Genomic DNA, 23,524 nt, shown 5'->3' with positions numbered 1-23,524 from the left:
GTGTGAACACTTTATTTTCAGACTGATTATGTCAAGAGAAGCGTACACAAGGCCTTATAGAAAGATGAGAACAAAACCACTGTACACCAACATTTCAGTTTACCCATAAAGAAAATGTAATTCAACAGATAATATTTTAAAAAAAAGGAGAAGTCTGATTCACAGAATTTGTAAGAGGCTTGAAGGATGCTCTTTAGGAAGGATCAGACAAGACATTTCTAATACCATTCCAAAACTAAAGCAAATTACAAGGGGTAGCAACTACCCAGGCTTGAAACAGTGCAAGTGTTTGCACAGACCTCAGCACACACAAGCTGGAACTGCTGAATTTCTGACTTGCCAGCAAATGTTTCACAACTACCAAGTGCAACACACCTGCAACTTTGCATGGCCTCTCATCACAGCCCTGGAGCTGAGTGATCCTTGGTGCTGTGTGGGAACCCCAGGAACCATCTGCAGCCACCTCCCTGGGATAACCCTCCATGTCTCACTTTTTGAGATCTAATCTGCAAAGCTACCTCCAATTAAATGGTTTGGATTTGGACTCAAAAAGATTTCTTCAACCAAACTTACAATACATTTTTTTAACCGAATCCTCAGGAATGGATCTAATTTACAGCATATTTCTTCCCTTTGTTCTTTCAGAATTAGAAAACAAACTATTGTCCTTAAAATAAGTTTTTTAACTGAATCTTCAGGAATGGATCTTATTTACAGCATGGTATTTCTTCCCTTTGCCCTTCCAGAATTAGAAAACAAACCAGACACGGTTTTTTCAGCAGCCCCCAGCCCAACCTTCCAGCTCAGGTTGCAAAGACTGAGTCTGGCTTCTCTGCACACTCAAGTCTCATCCTCAGCACCAGCCAGGAATAGTAACCATCAAATGATGATCCTGTTTTTTCCCCCCTGAGTGCCAAGAGAGCCAAGAGCATGTCTGTGTCCTGGGAACTCTGGTATGTGCTGCCTGCAGTGTCCGCTTCCCTCCGTCCCTGCCGAGGGCATGGCTTCCCTGAGCAGTGTGATATTCCAGCCAGCACAGCACTGAAAATAACCCTGGCACTCACCTGAGCTGCCAGTGCCTTCTGATGCACTCCTGGCTGCTTTGGGGTGGCTCTGCTTGCTGCCTGTCCGCACGGCGACCGAGGCAGGGACGGAGCTGCCGCTGTCCCCGCGGATGCTCGACAGGTCCTGCATGCTGAAGCTCCGCAGCCTCTCCGACAGGGCTCCCTGTCCCTGGGGAAACAGGCAGGTCAATAACACAAAGTCAGATCCAACATTCTGAGACTTTTTCGCTCTTGCTCATTGAAATCCATCGGGACAATAGGAAGGGAAAAATTTGTGTGGTTCAATGACCTAGAGATGACAAAAATGTGTTGCTGAAAGCATCATTCCCTCTCTTGGCTCTTCCTTTTGGAGTGGTTCTGTGGCAAACATCTCTGATTCTTCATTGCAGTGATGGGAGCACAGAGCAGTCTTGGTCATGTGTTCAATTTGCAGGGGAGAGATCAGTGAATCTGACTCCATGTTCTTAGAAGGCTGATATATTACATTACATTATATTATATTATATTACATTATATTACATTACATTACATTATATTATATTATATTATATTATATTATATTATATTATATTATATCATATTATATCATATCATATCGTATCATATTATACCATATTATACCATACCGTACCATATCATATCATATATCATATCATATCATATCATATCATATTTTATTATAGAGTGCTATACTAAGACTATACTAAAGAATAGAGAAAGGATACAGACACAGAAGTCTTAACAAGAATGATAATGAAAAACTTGTGACTCCTTCCAGAGTCCTGACACAGCCTAACCGTGACTGGCCATTAAGTTAAAACAATTAACATGAAACCAAGCAAACAATGACCAGTTGGTAAACAATGTCCAAACACATTCCAAAGGAACAAAACAGGAGAAGCAAACAGATAATTACTGTTTTGATTTTTCTCTGAGGCTTCTCAGCTTCCCAGGAGAAGAAATCCTGGCAAAGGGATTTTTCAGAAAATGTGACAGTGACAGCCATGTGTAAAGGAGCAGGGTGTTGCTTTATATTTCCAGTAGGTACTTTCCTTCACTAGGAATGAGTCAAACAGATTCTTGGCTTCAGAATCACAATTAAATGGCCTGCATCAAAATATCTCCCTTTTAAAGTTAACCATCTATGATGATATTTACCCAGCCACTTTCAGCAATACACAACATTTCCAGAACACTGACAATTTGAAATTTTAAGCTAATAAAAAGATATTGTTAAATTCCAAGAAAAATAACAGTGCTTTTTTCATGCAGCTTAATGAAGAAATGAAGTATTTTCCTTTCTTTTTACATTAATTCTCAATCTGACAACAAATATATTCCCTGGTGAAAGGAATGTAACTGTAAAGGATGGGTTGGTTAAGTGACACTTTCCATTAAAACTGCATTACATGAAAAGGTTGACTGTAAGTATTCTGTAACCCTTATACTACAGCCATAAAGAAGGAACACCAGAAAATTCAATCCATACAGAATCATAGAATTTTTGAGCTACATTAAATGACATTCAGAGTATAAATTGTATAACTGATAAAAATTACATTTATGTTTTAATATTTTATTGAGGGGGGAGGATCTGAAATATACTTCATGGCACATAGTCTTGAAAAGTACTGAAGTAAACACAGAGAGCCTGATTCCAACATTCTTTCTGCAACTGTAAATTAGGAAAAATTCAACTGATTGACTGAGATGAAATCAGAAAGAAGGCAAATAAGAGACAGTAAATACTGTCCTGTTTAACAAAAAGATAAGGCAGCCTGTATCAATTGACCCACCACTTTAACCTAGACTTGTGTTTGTCCAAGCTGCTGTGGCACAGAGAAAGGCTCAGGACTCATCCTGACCATCCACGATCAAAGCAGGACTGGGCACATTCCTGCTAAAGCTCTTGGGCAACGCTGCCTGTCCCCTGAGCATTGACCCACTGGGAAGGCAAGGCAATAATTTACCTGCTGATTTATCAACACCACTTCAGAAATTCTGCATGCACAGTAGAGGAAAATCAGTGCCTCTACCTCATACAAATTCCTCAGCACCTCACTTTTAGGGCATGTAGGTAGAGAGGGCATCAGGTGCTGATACCTGCAGTCACTGTGACAGTCTGCACTTTTACATCCAAGAAAAGTGACAGAGCAGTAATCTCCAACCTTTCAGCCTGAAGCTTTTTGTACAAGAAAAATGAGTTCAAACTTCCTTCTCAACTCCACATTTAGCTTTCCTGCAGACTGTCACAGAGAAGCAGAAGACTTTACTTTGCTCTTTCCCACCAGCCTATTCTACTTTTGAAAGTATTTTAAATTAAACTGATGGGGCTTCTTTGCTTAAATACCAAGACATGTTATATTGCTGGTTTTATAGGCATGGCAGTGGAGTCCTTAGAACTTATATTTTGCTAAACTCTCACCTCTGCCCTCACATTCTCCAGCCTGGCACAAGAGTTGGTGCCTGAATTTTGGCTATTCCTGCCAGTGGCTGAGCCACTCTTGGGGTATGTTCTCACTCCAAGAGGCATCTCCAGTTAATCCTCTTTCTTTTAAGCTACATTTACTCTGCCAACGTTTCTGGGCTGGTGACTGGAGTTGCCTTGCATGGCTGCTCAGCTGGGTGAGATCTCAGCTGCCCAGAGCTCAGGGCAGCTCTGGATGGGTTTTGGAACCTTCACTGAATCCCTGCACAGACACCAAATTCTCAGTGACTGATTCAGAGCCAACACAAGATATCCTACCCTGCAGCCTGATTACAGCAGGCAGATCTCCAGTGAGAGCAAGCTGACCATTAAATAACGTTTTGCTGTTGCAGAATGACAGCAAAGCCAGAGGGTTAGCAACTGATGAGCTGCAATTTGAGTGCTGTGCTCCTCCCTCACACCCAGCTCAAGTGTCAGCAGGGCTCAGGCTGTTCAGCTCCCCCAGCTGCTCTGCTCAGCCAGCTAACCCAAATTCCATCCCATTCCAGCCAGCAACTCATGTGTGTGGACATGAGGCAGGTTAGAGATGAGATTCATGTGTCAGACCAAGCTGGCAGGGCAGATGGCACAAATACATTGAAAATGGAGATGTGTTAATATTCTTGCAGTGCACCTTGTGATAGAGCAGCATGGAATGATCAAAGGGCCCAGGAGAGCTTTGGAACAGGGACCTGAGATGTGCCTGTCACCTATGGGTCTGTTACATCAGTGTGGAATACAGAGCCTTGAGCACAGACTGAAGCAGCTGAACTAAACAACTTTGGCTTTCTCCAGGAAAAAAAAGAACTAAAATTGCCTTTGCTTAATTTTTTAATTTAATTTAACCTGAGTTTCTAACAGCAAAAATAAAGATGGTTTATAAAACAGGTAATAGCAAATATTACTGTTACTGTTCCTACCATTCTATGAAGCAATTTTTCTAAATGTCAGAATGGCAAGAACAGCAAAGGCCTGGGCTGAGTGAAGGCACTGAACACCTGTGAAAACCTGCAGAGTTCCATTTCCTTTCTTTGCCCTTTGTAGGGATAGATCTTATTTACTTGCTCCTAGAATACAGTGTAACACTCACAGTTCTTTCCCAATTACCACAATTTTACTTGACCCCAAAATACAAATGTGACAAAAATTACCACAGAATGGGGATGGTTTCAGAGTGAAATGGAAAATATTCTTTACCAACTTTTATTTCCCTGTCACATAAGCAGCTGGTGTATATGAAATCACAAACATTTGAAAAGCCAGCATGGGGAGGGTTTGCAGAGCTATGTTTTAGAAATAAAGACCTTATCCAGACTTAATGTTTATTGTTCCACAAAAATATTTATCTTTTATTAACAAAAGAAAATAACAAGTTAATAGCTCTATTTCTCGACAAAATAAATTTAGCACAGCACATGTTTTGGGCTGTGTTTTGTTAAAACAATCATGTGGAAGATGAAGAGCAGCTGTTTGGGGGATTTCTGTTTACTGTTGTGGCCATGATCATGCAGATGCTCTTCCAACTGCTACAGACATGGGAGATAGCCCAGGAATTTCAGCAAGGAGAGAGGATCCAGCTCCTGAAGCTCTGCCTGTGCAGCACATCCCCACAGATCTGGGCTAGTTTTACCCTAGAGAGTGTGACAGCAGTAACACCATGACAGGAGCTGTAGTAACACCATTTCTGTCAGCAGAGAAACAGCTCCGTGTTACTACAAAGCCCCCTGATAATTGTGCTTGGGAGGGACTAAGGATGGCACCACCTCTCTCTCCTCCTCACTGAGCACCAACAATTGCCACGATGATGGTGCTGGCAGGGTGGGACCTGTGTTTTTGGGACTTTAGAGGACACAAGATGAAATGGTGCTGGAAAAAATGAGCCCTAACTTCCCTGGGCACAGGACTCCCTGCCTGCACTGAACTCATCCAGCTTCTCTTCAGCCATGGACCACCCCTGTGGGCATGGCAATTCTCATTTTACAGACAGTGAGGTTTTGGGGGCCACAGGAGGGAACAGGGGTGTCCCTCTGTTCCCTGATCACTGCAGTGCATCTGTCCCCACATTCATCTGACCCTGCCCATAGGTGAAGGTACAGCACACACTGAAAGTGGAGCTCTTCAGGCTTCCCTTCCCCAGGATCTACCACCCCCACAAGTTCTCTGAGCCAGGGCTCAGTGCTACTGAATAGGATAAAAGACAAATACTAAAAGGCCATGGTAATTTCCCTGCCCAGTCACTGCTATCACCTGATATCAACCTTATTTAGATTCATGACTGCACCAACAGTCTGAGGACACTGGCCACCAAGACAAGCTCATTTGTGACTCTAAGTGAAATTAAAGCTCCCATCCACACGGCAAAGTAATTAATCTAAAACTAATTTAAGCATTAAATTAAATTTAGTCAAAACAACAGTAGTATAGACATTGTTATCTCACCCACATCTAGCACATTCTCTCCTTTTTGCTTTAAAGATTATGACAAAGCAGTATTAAAACACTGAGCATCCAGAGCCAGCAACCTGCACACTGCCTTCCTCTTCATGTTGCAGACATCACCATCATCATCTCCAAAAACAAACATCAGCCTCTCTGGGCCCAGAGCACAAACACTGATGCAACCAGTATTTGCCTGGAAGGATCAGAAATACTTTCCAAAAGCTGACATCTGCATTGTGACAAGCACTGTAAAAGGCACTCCATCAGAATGAGCTGGAACTGTCTTAAATTTTCTTTGCCATTTTATTATCAGTCTCTGCATTCCCATTTGAAGTTTTTAGAGGAAAATGCATTTAGGAGTCTGGGAAAAACTGGGTTTACATTCAATGGAATTATTCATTATAAATAATTCATGTATGTACGTAGCTAAAGCTAAAGTACGTAACAATAAGCACATAATTTAAAAATCTGCGATTTATATAACAGTCCCATTGAATATGATCTAAATACAAACAAATAGCAGTGTCTAGATTTTATCATTATTCCTTCAGTCTGAAAATATGAAAGAATTCTGTAAACATTATTTAGGCTTCAAAACACCTCTAATACCTACAAATTCCATTTTGCAGCTGTGGAAACTATGACACAGCATGACAAATCAGGAACCCAAAACTGCCAAGTCACAAAAGAGAAGCTTTTAATGCGCTCAGTGTTAATGCAGGATGGCACCTCCTGGCCTTTTGTCTCTTAGGATCAGCAGTAAATGGGGAAGCAAGGGAGCACTAAGTCACGCTCAGCACACTGCCAGCACAATCCTCAATCTGTTAATGTTCTCCTCTCCTTTTGCTGTGACTGTGGTTAGCAGTTCTCCCCCACAGATGTCTGCATGCACCTTGCAGCCTCCATCCTGTCCACTACAAGGTGCAGAGCACATTCCCCAGCTGGGGCTGCGGTGTCAGCAGCACTGCCCCAACCACACCTGCCAGAGATCCTCCAAAAGCTCCACTGGAACCCCAACCTTGCCCACAGGGACCCAGCTCAGGGAGAGAGGCTCCCCCTGTCCATTAAGTGGGAGCACAGCACACACACACAGCCAGCAGCCCAGTTAAACCAGCGCTCCATGGAAGAGCTCCTGCCTGGAGCTGGAACCTCCTCCACTGCCAGCAGAGCACTTGCAAGGCAATTTGCTGATGAGATCAAGGACAGGCTTTTAAAGCTCAGCACGCAGCATCTACCCACTGCAAGCAGAGCAGACAGCACTTGGCCTCACAGCAATCCCAGCTGAAACCAGTCCAAACTAGTCTAACAACTAGTCTAACAACTAGTCTAACAGGGAGCAGACATTAGTTAGGGGTTAGTAAAAGCACTCAGCAGATTACCTGCCCTTTTTTCTGGTCCCAATACAAGTGTAAATGGAGTAGCTGAGAGACCTAGCAAAGGGAAAAAAGAGAGCCATTGTGGCAACGCACATCAAGGCTTTGAGAATAAGATCTATTTGAAGCACAAGTAATCGAGGTGAGACATGAGCATGACACTGGGCACCATGTGCAGGGACTCACACACACATAAAAAGCAGGGACACCCACCTGTGGACAGGACCTGAACACAGATCCTCCCTTCCTCAGCTTCCCCAGAGAGATGGAGAGACCACTCCATAACCCCAGCCGACAAGGTGTCACCTAACATGTGTTTTTAAAGAGTAAAGCAAATTATAAACACAATGGGCTGCTACTCCACTCCTAAAGCAAATTATAAACACAATGGGCTGCTACTCCACTCCCTGCACTTGATTGATGCTTCCCACTGGAGAAATCCCCAGTGTCAGGCCTAATGACTAATTTAGGCACAGGATTAAGAGAGGGACACGTGGCAGTCATTTTAGTGACTGACAGTTCTCCTGAGCAGCAGGGTGACAGTGGGGAGTTGCTCCCTGAGCAGGGGTTTGCACACAGAAGCTTCCTCATGTCTGCCTGCAGGCAGGCCCTGAGCAGAACCAGCAGCTTTATGGGCTGATGAGTAAAGGAGAAAATTGCATCTGCCACCATTTGAACACAAACATCCTACAAGCAATATCCTTATTTATGGCCAGGGCCTGCGTGCCATGCCTAGTCTGGAAGAGCTACCTGTTTGGAAATGTCAGACAGTAATAGAGACTCAAAGGGAAACCAGCTGACGTTAATGTTGATGGTGGAAATGTAATTTCATCCACCCTTTTTGTTTGTGCAGTTCATTTCCTCTCCAGGGAACTCTTTGTTATTGTTTCTCCCACACTAGTCTCTTTGTATAAATTTATATTTTGGTTCTGCTGTCCTGTGCATTCAGTGAGTGTTGTTTGCTTGTTGGAGACACCAACCAAGCAGCCATGAAAGGGAAACTGGAAAGAGTTACCTGGATTGTAACTCAAACAGCATTGGAATCCTATAGATTTGTGAAAAACAGATTCTTAAGGACTTCTGAATAAAAGATGCATCACACATGACAAGAACGCTTCACAAAATACTGTAATCAGTGCCTACCATATATTTTAAGAAATCCATTTGTTATTCCTCTATATTGGTGTAAAATAGCTCCAAGATCTTTGATTTTGGATCCCAAATGGAGATCCTTTAAAAAAAGCCACTTTCAAAAGCAGCAAGCTCAGCCCCTCTGAGATAACAGCAACGTGTCCCCAAGGCTTCTCAGAGTGTGAACTCTGAATCTCTGCTGACCTGTGCAGCTCCAGGCCATGGCACTGATGAGGGCACACAGATGATGTGGCCGTCACAGATGGGTCAGAACTGTGCTCCCAAGTGTTTGCTCAGCCAAGGAGCACTCTCCCTCTGAGCACTGGCATCTAATCATTACAGAGAGGCTTTATCAAGCATCTTAAGGGAAAGGATGTTCCCCACCCCTGCCTCCCTCTCCCAGTTCAAATAAAAGTGCACCTCTCCACTGTTCTGTCACAAAAGGCAGCATGTCTCTTCCCACACAAGGATTTTCCTCCCAGTTTCCACAGCAAATAGGTCTAAAATCACACAGTAAATTAGGGATCTAAATATTGATTTTTCAGGCAATTGCACTGGCTACACCAGCTGGATACTAGAAATTACTTAAAAGATGCTGTTTGTCTAAAGAGGATAAAGCCTAAATCATCACCAGCATTTCCCTCCCAGTGTCCTGGTTTAAAAAGCAACAAATGCACCGAAAAACCTGCTGATAAATTTATTGGGCTAGAGGGCCATGAGGTAATGAAGCTATAACCCTCCAGGGGAAGGTGAGCCCAAGGGTGGAAACAGAAATGAACAGAATGGAAATGCCAGCCCAGACAGGAGGTTTGGGAGCTGCTGAGGCTGCACTGCAGGGCATTATTTGAGCAGGTGGATGCACACCCTGAGCCCCCTGTCTGTGTGCATGGCTGCTCCTCTGAGCGATGCACACCGTGGCTGCTGGACCCCCACCTTCCCCACCCATCACAGGCTCTCCTGGGCTGCTTCTCACACTTATTAGGCACAAATGGGCTTGTCACTGACACCACTCATGTGTGCCTGCTCCCTGCACCTCATTTATCTGCTCCTGCCAAGGCCCTGCACCACGCTGTGCCCCTGTGTAAGAACGGGCACGCAATGGGCACAGCATGGGCTGCTCTGCCACCTCACCCACACCAGGGCAGGGGGAAAGGCATTGTCAGAAACCTCTGCAGTACACTGATCTGCTGGCATGGCATGTTTTCCCCACATCTCCTTCGAAAAGCAGGGTTGAGGCTGCAGCTTGGGGATGGTTAAGTGGTTGGGAGCAGGTGGGGAAAGATGTGGGTCTGCCTGGCAGAGTTGGTTTGTTCAAGGTGGGGAATAAGGATACATCCAAACAGGATCTGGGAAAATCAGGAGTGTGAAAGGGAGAGTGAGGGAGCTGGGGGAGAGTGTAAAACTGGTGATGTGTGGGTTGTAGAAAGGCAGGAGGCAATGGCAGGGCAGGGATAGAGGAGCTGGGACTGGGGACATGGCAAAGCAGCAGGTGGTGGCAGGCTCAGGGTGACAGGTGAAGGATAAGGGCTGGGAGTACATACAAGTGTGCTGGGGAAGGCTGGTGCTGCTCCCCAGCCCCCGGAGCCTCTCCTTGCTGCAGCCATGTGTGTCCCAGCTGCTCCCACTGAATCCTGACTGAAAAGCCCACTCATGCCCAGGGCCCACCTGATGGATGCACTGCCTGGCCAAGGCCTGGCTGTAACAGCCCTGCTGCTGCTGCTCCCTGTGCTGTGACCCAAAGGCAAGCTTGTTTTCTCTCCACCAAGGTGAGCTGGACAGGTGGTGGTGGTGGTCAGGGCTCCTCGGGAATGGAAGTGGCTGAATTAGCTGGAATTAACTGAAAACACACAAAGAGCAGCAGGATTTGCTGCCTGGTCATTTAATCCAACCACTTAGGACTGACCCACTTGAAGTCAGCACATGTGACAGAATCACCAAGAGATGAGGACAGGATTAGAGCCCCAAATGAGATTATGCTCCTTGGTAGGGGCAGGGAAAAGATCTGCATTGAGCACCTAGCAGGGGCAATAAACCAGATATCCAACATTGTGCTTGCCTAGTGAGCATCAAAAATAGACTCTCCAGAGAGAGAGAAAACACCCAAGTGAGCCAGCTGGGCAGAGCCGGGGTGCTTGGGACACTGACAGCTCCTCAGCCTGTAAAATGAGCTGGCACAGGCTTGTGCCAGCATCAGCACAACTGTGGCTTCAACACAGAACAGAGCAGGGGCAGGAGCAGGAGGAGGGGAAAGGACAAGCCTGCAGTTGGCTAACTGAAACCAAAGGGATTTAAGATAAAAAAGGGAAAGGGACAGAGGATCAGAGCGAAGGATGGTGTGGCTGTGCACAGCTTGCAGCATCTTAGCCTGCAGTAAATATACAAGCAGCAGCCTGTCACACACCAATGGAAAGCAGAGAGGCAGATGCATTGTGCTGCATGAAAAAAAGATGATGGATAGACAGGATGGATTAAAAAATATGATGGACAAAAGGAATGGATAAAAAAAATACGATGGATGAAAAGAATTTAAAAGACGGGCCCTGCCCAAAGATCTTATCGTGAAAGACAAAAGACCATGATGGATCACAGCTCAGACCGAAAGGAGAGGACAGGGCTACCCACAGCATGAGAGATGTTCTCTCTCAGGTACAGGAGCCTTTAGATTTCAGCTGATTTACTGAAAACAGATCTGTACAGAGCCCCTTTGCAGCCCAGCAGCTCACTGTGTATTGCCACCATGTGAAGTTGATTTGCAAAGCCTGAAGGTCCATTTCTGCATACAAAAACATCTTTTCCTCACCCACTAAGCCAAGTGAAGCAGTAAATAATCCTCACATTCATTTGCTGGTAAAAGCCATGTTTTCCATGGAAGCTGCAGGAGCTCTGTGCTACTGAATAAATCATCATCTCTGTAGGTTCCACTTGTAACACAATCCTTTAAAGGCTGAAACCAAATGAACTCACTTTCCCACTACACTCAACACTTATCACAGACTAGCTGGACACCCTTAAATCTTGGCATTGGGAAATCCATGAAAAGCCCTAGAAATAGTATTCTCTTTCCTCCTTCCCTGGAAACTTCCCCCTAAGGACAGCACTGCAGTCTGGTCTGGCATCTGTCAGCTCAAAGTGTTTTCCAGATAATTACTCATTTACACTTCTCTCAGGCAGGATAATCTGGCTCAGTCATACCTTCTCAAGTGAGCAAGGAAGGGCATTGACACAGAGCTGACAGTGGCTGAAAAGCAGGGCAAGAGAAACAGCTCCTGCTGTAGCACTCCTCTCTGGGGAACAACTCCCTCCCCATCAGCAGGGAGGGACACAGAGACACATCCACACCCCCAGTCACATCCTGGGTGCCTGAGGAGCCCCAGCTCAGCAGCCTGCACTGCAGCACACCAGGCTGGAACCCACAGCAGGCTGGAACCCACAGCACGTGGAACCCACAGCAGGTGGAACCCAAACCAGGTAGAACCCAAACCAGGTAGAACCCAAACCAGGTAGAACCCACAGCAGGCTGTATCTCTCACCAGGCTGTATCTCTCACACCAGGCTGTATCTCTCTCACCAGGCTGTATCTCTCTCACCAGGCTGTATCTCTCTCACCAGGCTGTATCTCTCTCACCAGGCTGTATCCCACACCAGGCTGTATCACACACCAGGCTGTATCTCTCACCAGGCTGTATCTCTCACCAGGCTGTATCTCTCACCAGGCTGTATCTCACAGCAGGCTGTATCTCACAGCAGGCTGTATCTCTCACCAGGCTGTATCTCTCACAGCAGGCTGTATCTCACCAGGCTGGAATTGTCACCAGGCTGTATCTCACACCAGGCTGTATCTCACACCAGGCTGTATCTCACCAGGCTGTATCCCACACCAGGCTGTATCTCTCACAGCAGGCTGTATCTCTCACCAGGCTGTATCTCTCACAGCAGGCTGTATTTCACAGCAGGCTGTATCTCACCAGGCTGGAATTGTCACCAGGCTGCTCTCCCTGCCAGAACAGCAGCTCATTCCCTCTCAGAAGGACAAGGGACAGGAGCTGCTTTAGCCATCCCTGGATATTACACTGGGAACAGACTGGGGTGCACTGCCATGGACAGCACAGCTACTCTCTCTGCTTCCCAAGACCAGGAAGGGATGATCTTGCTTTCCTTTCCTCTGGCCATGCTCTCACAGTGCAGTTCAATCCCTTTCCTTATGTGGCTCAGCCACTCGAGATAAGTTTGTGGGCTCAACAGAACAAACCCTTTTATTTTTCTTTCAGGATTAACTTTCTGACAGGTTAGAGATAACCTGAGGAGGTCCAAAATGCTGGGGCACCCTGGGAGCTGGAGCACTCCCCCATTTTGCAGAAGGAGAGCTGTCAGATTGGCTCACACTCTCTGTTGGAGCTGCACCCTTAGGCACACAGAAACAAGCCAAAGTAGTGAAGGAAACCAGGGATTCTATTTTTTCCTCATACATTCAGAATAATTTAAATGTCAGAGCTGAAGGAAATACTTGAATAGTCCTTGCTTTGTTGTAAAAATCAAACAATCTATTAAATAACCTCCCAATCTTATTAACAAGTCCTTTTCCCCTCCCCAAAGTAGTGTGCAAGAAAGACTCTTCTGGTCCATTCACAGGTTGCAATATCTTAACAGTTTTCTCTCAAGTTGTGTTGGCAGATGTGCAATACAATAATACCACAGGAGTCGGAGTTGTTTTCTTCCACCACTGAAAGGGGAGCTTCATCAACCATGAAAAACAGCAGGAGACTGTTCCTTGTACTGTGGAGACTCTTCCCTCTCTCCCCCATTGCCGCTGGAGCCACATTTTGAGGCAGAGAGAGTCTTAAGCAAAGCAGCAGGAAAGGGGAACAGAGGGAAGTAAATCCGTGGTGCTGGCTGTTCATTCCAGGGAACAGCTGATGCAGACACTGTTGCAGCCCTGATGGGGAACAGGTTGGCACTGTGGGTTTGGGTTACTCTTGAGCTTCTCATATTCAGGAGCTACCTAGGCAGGAGCCAGAATTCCTTTGGGATTCACACACAGTTTCTCACTGTGTCCTAAAAGCAGCTCTAGCACAGCCAGCCTGCAGCACCTTGCAGGAAGGGGCTCAGAGCAAAGGCAGTGCTGCAGAACTGGCATTCCTAGAGCCTATTTATGACTCTTCAGGCTTACATGGCAGCAGCAAAAGTGTTAAGTGTCCTGGAGGCATCACAAAAATGTCATTTCATTGGGCATACGATACACAGCACTGTCCTAGCTCCATGTTTATCCCAGGTTTCAGTCCAAATTTGGTTTATCTCCCAGTCCCTGGGTTAGAAGAGTCTCCCCACTGAAGAACAACAGCCCAGGAGAAGACAGACCTGAGAATTTAGTCTGCATAATGCTAGGCAGGCAAAAAGGAGACAATTTTTGGGTCTAGCGTATCCTTGTGACCCCATGAGCATGGCACACCCTGTGGGCTCTCCCCTTCTGTAATACCTTGCTTTCAACAGGCTTTATAAGCTTTAATGTATTTGGCCTCCCAAGGATGCAGTTTGCATTTTTGCAGGAAGTAAGGCCGAGACATACTAAAGTGATGTGCCTTAGGTCATAGGAAAAGCATTTGGCAGAGGAAAATAATTTCCTTCAACTCCCATTCCCATGTTGTTCTTACTACCAGTACCCTCCTTGTCCATAGGTTTCTAACTATCCTTTTGGAACAGGCCTGGAAGCAAGTCTCACCCCCAAAACACACTGTGCACATTGATTCACCCCAAAAACACACTGTGAACTTTGACTCACCCCCAAAACACACTGTGCACATCAGCTCACCCCCAAAACACACACTGCACATCAGCTCACCCCCAAAACACACAGTGCACATCAGCTCACCCCCAAAACACACACTGCACATCAGCTCACCCCCAAAACACACAGTGCACATCAGCTCACCCCCAAAACACACTGTGCACTTTGACTCACCCCAAAAACACACTGTGCACTTTGACTCACCCCAAAAACACACTGTGCACATCAACTCACCCCAAAAACACACTGTGCACATCAACTCACCCCCAAAACACACTGTGCACATCAACTCACCCCCAAAACACACTGTGCACTTTGACTCACCCCCAAAACACACTGTGCACATTGATTCACCCCAAAAACACACTGTGCACATTGACACACCCCCAAAACACACTGTGAACTTTGACTCACCCCCAAAACACACTGTGCACATTGATTCACCCCAAAAACACACTGTGCACATTGATTCACCCCCAAAACACACTGTGCACATCAACTCACCCCCAAAACACACTGTGCACATCAACTCACCCCCAAAACACTCTGTGCACATCAACTCACCCCCAAAACACTCTGTGCACATTGATTCACCCCAAAAACACACTGTGCACATTGATTCCCCCCAAAACACACACTGCACATCGACTCTAAGCCATGATAGCCCATGGCCAGAGGGCAGGAGCCCAAAATGCAGTTATCAAGTCCTTGCAGCTTTCATGCAAGAAAAGGAACAACAGATAACAGCTGTTTTCTGGGTTTGGCTGTAAGCCAGGAAGAGAATATAGGATACACCCCTTCAGATGAGACCCCTCATCCTATAACTACTCATCCTCCAAAAGCAACTAATGGCACTTCCCATTGACTCTTACACAACATCCCTGCAGAGAACTACACACCAGTCATGTTATGCGAATGCCTTGCAGAAGAACATTTACCCTTCATGAACTTCATCTTCTTTCCTGCCACTACACAAAATTACAGCTCACTACACAAAATATTGAGACAACCCCTTCCCCCACCATCTCTCCCCCTCCACCCTGGGGCTGCTGCTGGCAGTGGAGGCAGAGGAGGTGTGAGTGAGTGCTGGGATGTTGATGTGAGCCCTGAGCTGCAGCTTTACCTTGGAGGCTGCCATGACGGCTGCCGTGGCCGCGACGTTCAGCCCCCGCTTGCCAAAGTGCACCAGGGCGTCGTAGCTCCGGTCTTTCGCCTGGATGAGGCAGTCATCGATCTCCTGCCACAGCAGAACACAAAACAAACAATTAAAAAAAGCACAAGAAGGACAAGTTCAGGCTTATGCTCCCAGCCTCAGACTCTTGGCAGAGTCAGGTCATGCTTTACAGAGGTAGATGTCCTCCATCTCCTCCACTGTGGCTGGAAAGAAGTTCACTGCCAACATTTGCAAAGAGGAAAAGTTTGCTGGGGGGCAATAACTCCCATTGTAGTGGGGATCTCCTTATTCTACAAATGGATGATTGAGACCCAAAGCTGGGGTCCTGGAAGCAAGAGAAATCTGCCTGAGCAACATGAACTGATAGCTGTGACGGTGTTCACAGGGGTCCGAGGTTGAGGGAAGAGATGAGGATCTGCCTCCATGTTTCAGAAGAATAGATTTATTATTTTATGATATATATTACATTAAAACTATACTAAAAGAATAGAAGAAAGGATTTCATCAGAAGGCTGGCTAAGAATAGAATAGGAAGAAATGATAACAAAGGTTTGTGGCTCGGCTCTCTGTCCGAGCCAGCTGGGCTGTGATTGGCCATTAATTACAAACATCCAACATGACCTAATCAAAGATCTACCTGTTGCATTCCAGAGCAGCAGATAATCAATGTTTACATTTTGTCCTGAGGCCTCTCAGCTTTTCAGGAGGAAAAATCCTAAGGAAAGGATTTTTCATAAAAGATGTCTGCGACAGATAGCCATTTGCAAACGGTGCACTCCAAAGACAAATGGGATTGCCTCATAGTTAAAAATACTCACATGATGACACTGGGCAGCTGAAGCTGCACTGCCCTGTGGCCAGGACAGGTGGCCTCAAAAATATCTGGGATATCTCTGCACATCACAGCAGTGCCCAGCTTCAGATGCCCATGGGATTGGTAGGCCCAGAGCTTCGGGACTTTGACGCTGCTCAATTTACAGTGAAACACTTGGGGAGGTTCCTGCCCTTACTGTCCCTCCCTCAGGACACTGGGGTCTGGATGACAATGACAGCAAGGACTCCAGCTCTCAGCTGGAGGATGTGCTGGGTTAGTGGGGCCTGGAGGCTGTGAGGAGCTGCTGGCTGCTCTCCCCATTCCCCACAGGTAAGAGGTGGCAGCTCAAAATGCATGAGCCCCACTTGGGAGAAGCACAAAGGGAAGCAGAAACAAGGGATTGGTTCCCACTCTCCTTGGACAGGACTGAGATCCAACTGCTCCTTCCCTGCCTGTGGCTAAAGGGAGAGCTTCCATCTCCAAGTTGCCAGTGCAGGAAACAGCTCCTCACTCAGCAGTTTTCATGTTGGTGTGTGACAATAGCTGCTGTTGGTCCATTTATTCTCATGAGCTAAATGGATCAGCCTGACACTGTCCCATTCACAGCCACAGGAATCTCCCAGGCAGGCGGGAGATGATCCAAGTTGTAATGTCCCCCTCCCAAAATTAGCATCTTTAATTTGGGCAAAACATTTTTTAATCCAGGACCTCAACAGGCTACATGCCTTTTTCCACCACACTACACAGCCAGGCATGTGCTTGCTAAGCCCATTTTAGACTGCCTGGGCTGTTTGTCTCACTGCTGTACAATGTTTTAGGCAGAACAAAGTTGAGGAGTCCTGGCTGCCAGACCAAGTTTCTCTGTTTGTTATATCCAGCCACAACAGAGCACTCCAGCTATAATCAGCCAGTACATGCAAAAGCAGCTCAGGGAGTATTTTTATCCCCCCTCCCTCCCACCTTGTCAACCGCACCAAAATGAGTTAATAAGTGTGAGTGCACTGAACAGATGCCAGTATTTAAAAACACAACAACCACAAAGAACAAAAACACCAACCAAAAAGAGGGGATCAAACGATAGAGGAAGAGAATCAGCAACTCCCAGCCCTTCAATGGAAATGAATGAAACAGGGACTGGAATAAACCCACCACAGTTCTGTTCCACCCAGAGAGGACCCAGGCACCTCTGATTACCTTTTCTTTTGAAGACAGAGTTGGATGAACAAATTTCCTGTACAGGAGGCTGGAGCCTTTTGTGTATGGAGACAGCAGCCAAGCTACAAAAGCTATTTTGAGTTCATAGTAGAATGGAAACCTAGAAGAAAGAGAGGGTTACTGTCTGCTCCCAATTTAACCACTGCCCTTAATTAGAGATGCTCAGCACAGGTAGGGATTTGCCAGCCTAGCTCAAGGCAGCTTTTGCTTACCAAAAAAAATCTAAGGATTAAAGTGCATTGACTCAGTTTTGAGCACATGTCAATGATACATTTGGGTGAATCTTTACTTAGTTATCAGAACCATTATTTAATAATCTGGAAGAGACTCTGACATGTGATAAGAGGAGCTTTCTATATGCAAAGATCACAGGTGCTGCCTTCACAGTATCCCCAGTCATTGTGAGAAAGCAATGAGCAAACCAGCAAACCAATATTTCATTGGTATGTATTTATGCACTTTCCATCTCCTCTCAGCTTTTAAGCTAACACTTACATGACTAAAATTGAAATACAAGAACCTTTGTGATCCAAGCAACATAAAGGTGCAGATCCACTGACTTTCAGGTAAGGCTGCAAAACATGGAGGACATCAACAACAGGCCATGCTTTAGCTGCAACAAGCAGCCAGAGACATCCTGAAATTAAATTATCCAGACTCTTTTCTGGAGGACAGAGCCCAGAGCTCAAGACTGGCCACCCAGCAGCATCTCCATGTGGGCAGGCATGTTGCTGCCAGCAGTGTGAGGAACAATTGTTGTTCTTTGCAAGCAAGAGCAGCGCAGAGACCTGTGGTGCTGACCCAGACAGGCTCCTGCTGTGCCAACAGTGCTGTCCCTGAGCCAGCCAGCACCCAGGTCTGACACCAGGGGCTCTGCAATGCCCTGCTCTGAGCATGGATGGGCCAGGTTCATCTCCCACCTCACTGAGGATCTCTACAGCACACTCGATTTCACAGGCTGGGTGAGCCCTCTGCCATTTCTCTTGGCAGACTCACAGAATTCATCCTCCAAACAAACCACAAAGCTCCAGATGAGCACAGGAGAGGTAGATCTGCATACAAATTAGATGGACATTAATGTCTTATCTCCTTTTCAATAGATCTGACATGTTGCGAAGTTCTCCTGATTTCCTTTATCTGGCAGGCAGTGCTGTGCAGGAATAGGCTGTAGGGGCCATGCACTACAGTCACATTTTCACCCTAAATCTACAGATTTCTGGTAGAAAGGCCTTGTTGCCAACCAAGCAACAAACCTGAGCATCCAAAAACCACTGAAACTGATAAATGGGCATTTATGTCCTCCCATCCTGACAGAGGCCACCAGGAATCCTTGCACTGGCACCAGAGAGCCACATCAGCGCTGACTGTCACTGTCCTCCACCAAACCAGAAACCCAGCCTAACCAGGAACGTGCCAGGAAAAGCATCCCAGGAACAGCCACCCACACAGCAACCTACAAAGGCTTGTGCTGCAGGGCTGTTTGCACCTGATCCTCACTGTGTGTTTACTGTAGGATACAGCCAGGCAAGTCTAAACTCTGCCTGTAGCTAAATCAACTGTTATTTATGTGATGACCTCTGCAGCATCCAACTGGGCAGTCAGCTGTGCCCCTCTGACAGGCAGGGCTGAGACTCCAGTAATGATTTCCCACTAATGAGATACCACTGAGCCTTTCCACTTCTTTCTTTTATCTGTGACAGCACCGAGAAAGGAACCATGTCTCCCTCAGACAAAAACCCTCTATGTGCTTGAGGCTGCTGAACCCCCGTGCAGGAGTCAGTGTACTTTTGTGTGCCATTTTTTTCTCCTTGTAAACATTTCCATTTCCTTTTCATCTCATGCCAAAGAGCCTCTCCCCCTGGTGCTTACCAGCAAAGAAAGATATCCGTGAACGTCTCTGCTGTCGTGAAGAGCGCGAATATGATCCAGTACATCATCCACTTGACCTGGTAAACAAAAACAGCCTCAAACTATCTCTTACAGGCACAAGTGCACAGAATAACTCTCACAGGAAAAGAAATCCTTACCCCCTCGCCCTCCCCACTGTGTATTTAGCAATTACTGTGGACTTGAAGGTGCCAGTTTGCCCCACTTCAGCACGTAACACGTGTCAGATTTACACAGCCTTGGGAAGGTGACTGTGGCATTTAGGATTGGTCTCAGGAAAAGAAGAGCACAGCCTGACTCTGTCCTTACAGAAACTCCACTGGCCAGCAGAGCGTGACAGCCCTATCACAGGGCATTAAAAATCTCACCTGGCTCAGTTAATAGCAAATGTTAATAGAAGGTTGTTGGCCAAACTCCAGTTAAGACAGAATGTAATTACTTACATAATACCTACAGCCAGCAAAAGGTAAAGAGGTAACTGCCCATGCCATAATTCAGGGCTCAGGAGCACAATCAACTCACCACAACTCACTGACTCAGGGGCAGCCCTGGGGTGGCTGTGCCTGCTCCCACCCATACCCAGTGCAGGGACAAGGGCAATAGTTTGAATCCCTTGCCCTGGGCTTAGGGGGGAATGTTTTACCTCACACTGGCAGTGAGAGCATGTGCTGTGCTCTCTGCTCATCTGGAGAAACCCTACTGTCAGGGATGATGGTTTCCTTTGGGGTGACAGCAAGAGAGTCTTTGGGGATGGTGACTTGGTCAGATAAACTGCAGCACCTCAGGTAATTCAGGAATTTGGAAATGTTTGTCACTGAGCACTTAATGGCACCTAAAAGCACAGCTCAACTATCCTGAAGTATGTAGTATTAGCTCTTGGGATGGAAAAAGATGGTGAGACAAAGGTTGTTAATTTAACTGACAACAGTTGTTTAATTAGGTGTATTTGAAAATGGAGATCCCTAAGCAGCTTTGCTGGAATGTTAAAAAGCTTAAGGAAGTAAAACCCATGAAAATCCATGAAAGTCCATGAATTAGAGAATTGGACCATGTCAGCTAAGGCTGGTACAATGCAATAGGCTAAGGAAAGGCTGGAGGGACAGCACAAGAGGGATACCTACAGCAGGTGCTGCTCTGGGGAATGGAAGATGGAAGCATCAATAAATCTGGATCTCACCAGCATGGAAATGATGTCCCCATCTTCTCCCTGATACAGTGGGACAGTGCTGATAGTCTCCATCTCCCTGTAAGTACTGGAATTATTCCCTGAGCACCTGTCACTCTGCTACATAACTGCTCTCCTGGGATTTATATTTATGTGCATATTTATATCTATATGTAGTGTTACAACAATAATGGCACTGCCAAATGCCTGAGAGCATCATCTTCCCAGTGCAGCTTCTGCCAGATTTGTTATGTAACTGTGGCTCCTCAGAGCCTCAGTGCCAACATGGCTCTCTCACTTAGATATTACTGCCAGCAAAACTTTTAAACAAATAAAACAAACCAAGACCTGGTGTGGTTGGGCTTGGATCAGCCTAAAACATTAATCAAAATTACCATTACCAAGCAGAATAAAATCAGAGTGATGTAAGTTTTGATTAATAAGTAAAGGTTCCTCCTGTGTCAGTGTAAATTATTACTTCATTTATTATTTTTTTTTTAATCAGGCCTTAATGGATACATTGCCACAACTGCTAAATTAAACTGAAATCAATGGTAAGGGCAGACCAGGTCAGGTCAGCTGTTCCACATTTGCGTCACAAGCACAAGTGTCTGAGGTGAGTTCCTCTTTTCAAATTCAATTTCCAACAGGAATTGGACCCTTCAACAAAATACCTTTCAGTAAGAGACTATGGAAACATAAATTATGAGTGGCAGACACTGCTTGGAGATGCTTGTGCACATCTTCAGCATTTTCAGGCAAAGAGGCCCTGAGAAACTCAGCTGTGCAAGGGCTGCAGAGACATTTTACCTTAAGTATTTGCTGTGTTCTGTAACACTTATGATTCTCAAAATACCCCAAGCCATTTTCTGAAGGAGGAAAATTATAAACAAAACTCTTAGCAGCCACAGTGAGTCCCAGACTGAGTTTGCACTAAAGATTTAATGGGATAGACATGTATGCTTTTATCCAGATGAGAAAATGGCCTTGTTATCCCTGGGATCTTGAGAGGATTGGAGAGTCAAGATCTGGAGGCTGAGCTGGGCTCAATGAAGTCAAAGGAGCTCAGGTTGTGAAGGGCACTACAAACCCCACAGGACCCCAACAGCACCCAAGTGCTTTTGATCCTCCCTCATTTCACTTTCCCTGGCGGCCCCATATGCCTTTAGAAACCAGGGCCCAGAGAAGATTTTCCAGCAAAAAGCAAAAAGAGAGCACACCCAGCTGCCAGACCTGCCTGTAAATAGGTCGCCCTGCAAGGAAGGATGTTTCTGTCTGAGATTCAGTCATATGCACTTCTAGCTGCCTCCTCTTATCCTTGCTTTGAATGAGCAGTTAAAGCTTCAAGGCCTTTTGAAAAGCCTTTGATTTACGCTGCTCTTCAGAAACAAAGAAGAGCACACAAAGCTCTGGATGCCAAATGCCTTCAAGCCAGCTGTGTATCTCACCACCAGAGGAGCAGCATGCATCTGCCAAGGAGCACATCAGCCCTGCACTGGAGCCAGGAGCACAAACCCAGGGCTCATTTATGCCCAGCAATCACCCAGTCCACCTTCAGGCCAGTCTGCCCCTCTATGAGCTTTCCCAGAATACAGACAACACCTTTCCAATGTGGTGAGGAGCAATCTCAGAAAACAACCCCCCAGCACAGCCACAAACCTCATTACTCACATATTCTTTGATGTCCTTTGATTTCACGGCTTTGTAGGAATAATATGCAGGGTAAAGTGTGCCAAATATAAGCCTGGAAAAAACAAACAAACAATAAACTGATTAAATTGATTTCCTGTCACAGGGAAAGATTTTTTCCCCCCCCTGCGTTTTAAATGTGGTTTTTGCACTGGTAAAAAGTGTTAGGTTTTGATTTAAGCTTGAGTGCACTAAATACAGCACAGGGGTGATTTTGCATCACTGAATTCAGAGCAGCTATTGCCAGTGACTTGGATGAAGAGCAGAGATTCAGGCTGGTTTTCCTTTTGCAATGATTTCCAAAGCTGTACCTTGTGAGTTACACACAGAACAAAATAACCAAACCAAACAAAAAAGGCCACCACCACACTTTCAAAAGGAAATTAAAAGTCTGATCTTGAAACAATCTACTGCAACACCAGGAATATGGGAGTATTGCTTTCAGAGAGAGAATTATTGGTCTAAAATCCCTTCCACCTCTATTCAGTACTCTGAAAAGCTGGCAGATGATAAAGCAGGATCCAGGTTCTAGTGATGCAAGGGTTTGGGTGCCTTATCCTACATTAAACCTGGTGTAGGGAAGAACCTTGCACTGTTCAGTAAAGTCAATTTGGGCTCATGAAAGGAGAAGGAATCTGCCCACCAAGATATGCCAACATGATCAAGCCTAAAAATCCCAGCTCTGCTGCTCTTTCAGACAGCTTCCTTTCATTTTCAAGCCTGAAAGGGATGCTGTCAGCTTCAAGATTTCATGTAAGAAAGAAACAGGGATCTGTAAGTTAAAAATAGCACCACTGAGAAAAACACGTGGAGAATTTTTTATCCTGGGTTCTCTCTGCATCACTGCCTACATGATTATTCACTTGGATTATTCTGGACGTAAGCATAGGCTTGTCAAAACCACTTTGCCCTGCCCAGGTTTCAGTCAGTTTTATTCAAAGCAGGAGCATGATGCTGCAAAGTCTAAATTTAATAGATTGCAGGGTAATGTTTATTGGCTTGCCACTACCCATCCTTCTGCTGAAGCTTTTGCTTTTAATTCACACAACTGTTTCCTCTGCTCCTGGGAATGAAAATGATCAATGTTTCAATCCCTAATTGTGGAGCCACATGGACCCAGAGCCATCTTTTTCCACGCTGCCAGCAGTGACTCTGTGCTGAGGGACTCATAATTACAGTCAAGTCCATTACGTGCAGAAGACATTAAAAATTAACACTCTGGGCTGTGGTGCAGCATCCTCCTTCCCGGAGCTCAGGAAGGTATTTATGAAAGAATGGGGTGAGCCAGCACACATCTTGATTCCCAAAGCAGGCACCAAAGGCA

General features: G+C 45.8%; 1 protein-coding gene across 1 annotated transcript in view; it reads right to left on the bottom strand.

The window, feature by feature from the left end:
- REEP1 (receptor accessory protein 1) overlaps positions 1-23,524 on the bottom strand; it is a 65,868-nt gene that overhangs the window by 17,805 nt on the left and 24,539 nt on the right. The window contains exons 2-7 of the mRNA XM_058803314.1: positions 22,183-22,255; positions 19,329-19,405; positions 17,439-17,559; positions 15,380-15,493; positions 7,350-7,400; positions 1,065-1,233 (exon numbers count right to left, since the gene is read on the bottom strand). Coding sequence (XP_058659297.1) covers positions 1,065-1,233; positions 7,350-7,400; positions 15,380-15,493; positions 17,439-17,559; positions 19,329-19,405; positions 22,183-22,255 — 605 coding nt within the window. The remainder of the gene's footprint in view (positions 1-1,064; positions 1,234-7,349; positions 7,401-15,379; positions 15,494-17,438; positions 17,560-19,328; positions 19,406-22,182; positions 22,256-23,524) is intronic.

This window comes from Ammospiza caudacuta, chromosome 4 (genome assembly GCF_027887145.1).
Source record: "Ammospiza caudacuta isolate bAmmCau1 chromosome 4, bAmmCau1.pri, whole genome shotgun sequence".
NCBI lineage: Eukaryota > Metazoa > Chordata > Aves > Passeriformes > Passerellidae > Ammospiza > Ammospiza caudacuta.
This window is presented reverse-complemented; position numbering and strand designations above follow the sequence as displayed.